The sequence below is a fragment of the Hyposmocoma kahamanoa genome, unplaced genomic scaffold, assembly GCF_003589595.1.
Source record: "Hyposmocoma kahamanoa isolate Upper Pololo Valley unplaced genomic scaffold, ASM358959v1 63, whole genome shotgun sequence".
NCBI lineage: Eukaryota > Metazoa > Arthropoda > Insecta > Lepidoptera > Cosmopterigidae > Hyposmocoma > Hyposmocoma kahamanoa.
Window position 1 is genome coordinate 11,511,971 of NW_020653851.1, and position 5,760 is coordinate 11,517,730.

General features: G+C 37.0%; 1 protein-coding gene across 3 annotated transcripts; it reads left to right on the top strand.

The window, feature by feature from the left end:
- Positions 1-512: 512 nt before the first annotated feature.
- On the top strand, positions 513-4,940 carry LOC113230365 (keratin-associated protein 10-11-like). Of its 3 annotated transcripts, XR_003310484.1 has the most exons (4): positions 513-965; positions 2,867-3,188; positions 3,358-3,507; positions 4,713-4,849. XR_003310484.1 is itself a non-coding variant. In XM_026464267.1 (3 exons), exons 1-3 carry the CDS (start codon positions 528-530, stop codon positions 4,851-4,853), a joined length of 720 nt encoding a protein of 239 aa, XP_026320052.1. In that variant the 5' UTR covers positions 513-527; the 3' UTR covers positions 4,854-4,940. The 3 variants fall into 3 exon arrangements, 2 of the variants coding, with proteins under 2 accessions (XP_026320052.1, XP_026320054.1); XM_026464267.1 differs by lacking the exon at positions 2,867-3,188 and having other exon boundaries at positions 3,358-3,498; positions 4,713-4,940; XM_026464269.1 differs by lacking the exons at positions 2,867-3,188; positions 3,358-3,507; positions 4,713-4,849 and adding an exon at positions 2,012-2,277.
- Positions 4,941-5,760: the final 820 nt, after the last annotated feature.

The following is a 5,760-nucleotide window of genomic DNA, read 5'->3' on the forward strand; positions in this document are numbered from 1 at the left end:
TATGTGTGTGTGTGTGTGTGTGTGTGTGTGTGTGTGTGTATAACAATTACCACTAATACATTTACACATAGCGACCAAATTGCCAGGCAATGGTGGTCCTCAGTACGGAAATGATGGGCGGAAAAGCGAAGCAAGTAGAAGGCATTAAATCTGTCTGCGGCGTTCGATTTGCATTGGGAAAATTGCGTTTTCAAGTCGCCGGCGACAAGGAAGCGGCTGCAAATGTTTGCGGATGCCTTCGTAAGGTTTGCAAAAGAATTTCGTTTCCCGACTTACTTAGTACTGATGATGGGGTATTGAGCAAACTGGAGAAAAAAGATTGTATTTGCCTTAATCATAAAAAAGTATTGGCAACGTTGTGAATACATTCTCTTTGGTCTTGGTTATTGAATTAAAACAAATTTTAAACAGAAGAACAACTTTTAAATTGTCACTTATATTTTAAAATTCATAACAAAATTTTAAGTTTAGTAAATTATGTAAATTTTACAAGTGGAATAGAGTAAACAGTGTTAAATCTAAAAAAAATGTTCTGTCCTTGCGAGGAATGCGGCGATTTTACAGTACCACCATTGATGTCTTGTAATCGGGATAAAGATTATTGTTCAGCAGAACCTTATTGCACCCCTTGCATACCGCAATGTGTGAAAGTGCCGGTCGTGTACTGCTGCGAGAGGCCGAAGCCGAAATCACCACCCAAGGGTGAACGCGAGGATTGTGTGCCATTAGCTCACCACTCATCTCGTGATACACGGCATAGTAACAAATGCGATTGTTCTCGATGTCGGTACTGTAGTCCGCCATGCTGCGCATCACAACCTTCCTGTTGCAAAAGTCATTCACCCCAACGTAATTGTAGTCATCACGAGTGTAGTCCGTGCTGCGATGCATACTGCCATACTCCTTGCAAACCTGTTAGAACGAAATATGTTATACCTTGCTACAGATATGACGATGGTCGCATAGTAAGTTATTTTACCTACCCTAAAATGTTGTAGATGTAAATAGTACGTAAAGGTTTCTTTAATACGCAATTCAGTAGATCTGACTGTGGAACCCTAAAAAACAACACGACGTAAAGAAATCGTTTTATTCTCACCTAATCGAAATTGCATAAGGCCAAAGGCTGGACGCCACGTAGTGACAAGAAAAAAATTGGGGTTTTTTTATTCAATTTTAAGTTACTTCATTTTGAGTAGATTAGATTATATATAATCACTTAGTTTTTATAGTTTTCCTCTGCGGTCTATAGTTTTTGAGAATAATTTTGTTTTTGGCATAATCAATTCAGTGCAGAGTTAGGTTAGAAAATCTGTTCGAGTCAAGTTACGGTATGAACCACTCGTATGAGCTGAGCGAGTGAAGTGAGCGGCCGGCGAGTGTCATAATCCAATTGAGGGCATTTCTGAACATGTTTTAGACTACAAGATCGAACATTTCCAAAAGTCAGTCGAAGGAAATTTCTTGTATAACTTTAATAATTATCGGCTGTAGAGGAAAATGATAACAATGAAAAGAATATTGTAGTGTATATTTAGTTTGGAACTAGTATTAACAACTATTTACAATAAAATATTTTTTAAATTAAAAAAATTCTGTCCTGTTTTCATAGTGAACTTGGGCACCGTCTGATATGATTTCAAATGGTAAAGATGGGGTTGTTGCTTGATTCCATAAAACGAGAACTAAAATCAGTAATAGAGAATTATTCCAAACTTTGAATAAAAGAGTAAAATTTATGTACCTACTGGTTACTTTCTCGCATTAGTGATGAAAATATAAGGTGTACAAACATGGGTGTAGGTGAAATATCAGTTATACTCTCGAACTATTATCAAGTTATACTATATGTATGTGGTCAAGTTTAAAAGAATAGAAGTATTTCGTTTGTTTTTTCATGCAAATTGAAATATTGTGCTATATATATTGGCTGGTTTTGTCATTTCGAACCTTTCCTGAAACCAACAAATCTGATGCCAAGTCATCACATAATTGTAGTATTGATTGTTAGTTTCAGGAACGGTATGTTCCAACACGTCACGGCACTCTGCCGATGTCTGCGTACAAGAGAAATGGAATACAAGATCACGTGTATGGGTACAGGGGGGCACAGAAGTACCTGTGTGCGGGCCAGTGCTGTGATGGGGTGTGTTGTGTGCACATGATCGTTGAGCCCATACGCAAATTTTATCGCAAAATATCACATGAAACATTTCCTGCTAAGAAAAAAAAAGATAGAAAATCCGGTGTTTGTTAAAATAAAGTTACTACGTGAAAAAAGGACAAAATGTAAGGAGTGCTGCTATCGTTTGTTTTATTTTTCTTTTATTTACAGCATCTGTTGATAAATAATACATATTGTAATAGTTAGGTATAGTTGGTTCATATTTTAGTTCCATCGAGAGTTAAAATTTTGTCTATGAAACCAGAAACACTTGACAGGTAAATGCTTTGCCGTCCTCTGCATTAAAGCGGAATGGACTTCAAGATCAGAAATTTCTAGAAGCCGGCGGCATCTCATATATTCGGAAATGCTGGCACACACCATTCTGGTCCGACAGACCTATTTGTATCCCTATTGAGAAACCGAAGACGCTTCCTGTCAAAATACCGAAGAAGTATTGATAGAAATCGGTGCGTAAATTACTTTCACCTACAAAGCGCGTAAATATCCGAAGAAAGGGTCGCACACAGGGGGTAGTCCTGGCCTGACAGTAATCCGTTTAGGAAACAGATTTGCATAAAATTTTGTCGTTGCATTAATTTGACAAAATTGTTGGTTCCCATTTAGATATTTATTGCCATTGATGCCTTAGGCAATCACGTATCGATTTGCGGTAAACGGTAACTGTCTGGTCGATTACAGGTGAAGCAGCTTCCCGTGTCTGCCTTCAAGCGCAACGGCATGCAGGACCAAGAATTTTCGAAGCAGCTGGGCACTATGAATTGCCTCCAGCGGTGTCCTCGAGACGTTTCAGTCGAATACGACGTTTGCACGTCCCCAGTAAAAGTGTGCGACCCAGTGAAAGTCCCAAAATACAAACCTCTCGGCAACTATATGTTGCGAAAGAAACCAATAGAAGTGAATATTGAAGACATTTTAGATGAATGATAACGCTGCGAAGAAAAATCTTTCAAATCTTTGCCTTTTGAAAAGTACTCACTAAAAAACACCTTAATAAGTCAATGTAAGCGTTTTATTTACTGGTTGAAGGAAATTTGGTTATTGCACATTTTGATATGGTATAAATGTCTTCATTTTAAGGAAGTTTTGTTATTATCGATGAAGGATAGTTCACATTATTTGTTAATGCGAGAGATACCAGTATTATTACACTTGTATGTATTTTGTTACAGGCTAATCAGCCGACAGTCTTAGCGCGGCGAGCGTGTGAGGTGGCGGTAGGCGCTCGCTGTCGGCGAAAACCTTACGTCCACTCGACATACTCTGCAGATTGCGACCAAGAAGTGCATAAATATTGTTGTGAAGATGAACAGGTATAGGAGGTATAAATTTACATATTTTTAAGCTGGAAAAGGCAAAAAATTCCATGCATATTTTATGAAAAATTCATTTCATGACACGGCGTCACCTGAATTGATTCTCACGCAATATCCTTTCGAAAGTCAGAGCAAAAAGCCGAATAAAGGCCCCGCTGGTGGCACCACGGGGAGTGAAATTCAATATTATTACTGTCCAAGCTTTCGTAGAAAAATTATTTCCTCTTTAAATCCATCAAACCCGAATATAACTTAAAAGTGATATTAAAGGTCTGACTATCAAGACTTTAATTTGATTAACATTTCCACACTAAGAATGTGGGCATAATAATAATTGTTCGAAGGAATAGATGCTTTCGCATAAATTTCATCTGTCTATCAAGTGTTATTTAATTGATGCTATATTTAATATATGAATATATTTACATAAGTTACTAAACTTTTGAACGCAGGTGTCATTGGACGAGGTTGTGCGTTGAATTAGTTTTTTTTAAATAGAATTGCTGTGAGATTTAGAAGCAAATTACGCAACAGTAGATATTTTTGACATCGATCGTGTCGCCTCTGGATGCAATGTTTATTCGTAAACGTGGCGAGGGTTCGGATAGGGATTTATTTCCGACTGAGGCTTAAGACACCGCTTCTCGTGATTGGCCCTATAATCCGACGGTTCTCTGGATTGTTTTTCCATATGTGCTACTACACACCCCGCGTTAATCTCATCACAGCTTTATTGTCTGGACACAATTTATAAACATACAAGAAAATTTAGTTTGATTCGCCTAAAACACCCGTACGTTTTAATCAGTTAACGGACATTCCGATAATTTTTTTTTACATAACAGAAAAATTTCCAAATCCCTTCCGAAATAAATATGAGGATAAGTAGATCGGATAACGCAATTTAAACTTTTCGGCCTCTCTCTCTCTAAGCTCAGTAATTAACAGAAAGCGTAGTATTACTCGAAATACAAAAAGTTTTTGGAAAGGAATTTCACCTGAAGATTTGTACTTTTTTACCTGCGAAGTTAATTAATTTATGAGATCCAAGTTGAAAAACTCTTCTGCTTATGGAAATAGGGGTCCTGTCACTGTATGGTATAATTTAATATGAAATTACTATCCCATACTAGCTAGAATGACTCAACCAAAGCAATCAGTATTAAACTGTGAAAATAAATGTACCCAATATTTTATTTTTCATTCGTCAGGGCAATTGCTGCTTCCACTTCGAGAAAAATAGCAAAAGCCACCATGGATATTTTGATGATGCACTCATCACAGATGACGTTCCAGAGACGGAAATGTGTTATTCACCCGCGAAACATAATCTTTTTTACTGCGCTGCATAATGTGTATCTTTCTAAATTGGGTGTGAATGTTCTCATGTCTGAACAAATGGCGGCTATGTTGTTCATAAAGATTTGTATTAAGTGTCAACTGGTTTGTTTTAATAGTTTGATACACAAATTCTTATTCAACCAATTAGTAGATGTCGCTACTAATTACTTGTTAATTTCCCTGTACCAATGATCTTATATACATAAAAAAGGCAGATGTGTTACTAGCATCCGCGTCGTGAAGATTCTGAATAAGACTACTGTACGACGACTTGCAATCAGTCTGTGTCGAAGAAAGAGATGAATTTGACATTTGTAAAATTGTGTCAATTTCATTGACTTACAATTATATGGACGTCGGGTCCGCACTAAAAAGTGTCCGCACTTGTAAGGCGCTAAAATCGTATACAGAGCGCGACACTCCGCTTTAGTCTTCATTTGTTCTACGGACAGCGCGATACTGCGATGACATAACAATTTAAATTTCGAATAGGTTGACTTGGGACATTTTTTTCGTGGTTTTTGTATTAGACCCGTCGTCCATTTATTTGTAAGTCAATGGTCAATTTATTCAAATTTCAAGAAAAGTGCCGATGTGTGTATTTAGAACATCGAGTAACCAGAAATTAGAAAATACATTACTTACGACCTGAAAGTAAATAAAACACAAGGAATCACATGCCACGCGTAAGTTAGTTAAAATATTTACATTGTTGCCATATTTTATTTATTTTTCTGTTTTAATAAATAACAGTTGCTAATTGAAGATAGAGATGGTAAATTATTCAGTAGCGAGTGAGATAAGGACGCATGAACTCCGATCACATTTAAGTGCAGCATACGAATGTTGTAGGCAGCAGAGTCACAGTTTGGTAGATGACTGACTGTATTATAATCGAAAACTTATTTATACATATTC

Coding starts and splice junctions, on each gene's coding strand:
- LOC113230365 (XM_026464267.1), top strand. CDS start 528: ATGTTCTGTCCTTGCGAGGAATGCGGCGATTTTACAGTACCACCATTG. Junction 966..3,357: donor GATATGACGATGGTCGCATA/GTAAGTTATTTT, acceptor ATTTTGTTACAG/GCTAATCAGCCGACAGTCTT. Junction 3,499..4,712: donor ATTGTTGTGAAGATGAACAG/GTATAGGAGGTA, acceptor TTCATTCGTCAG/GGCAATTGCTGCTTCCACTT.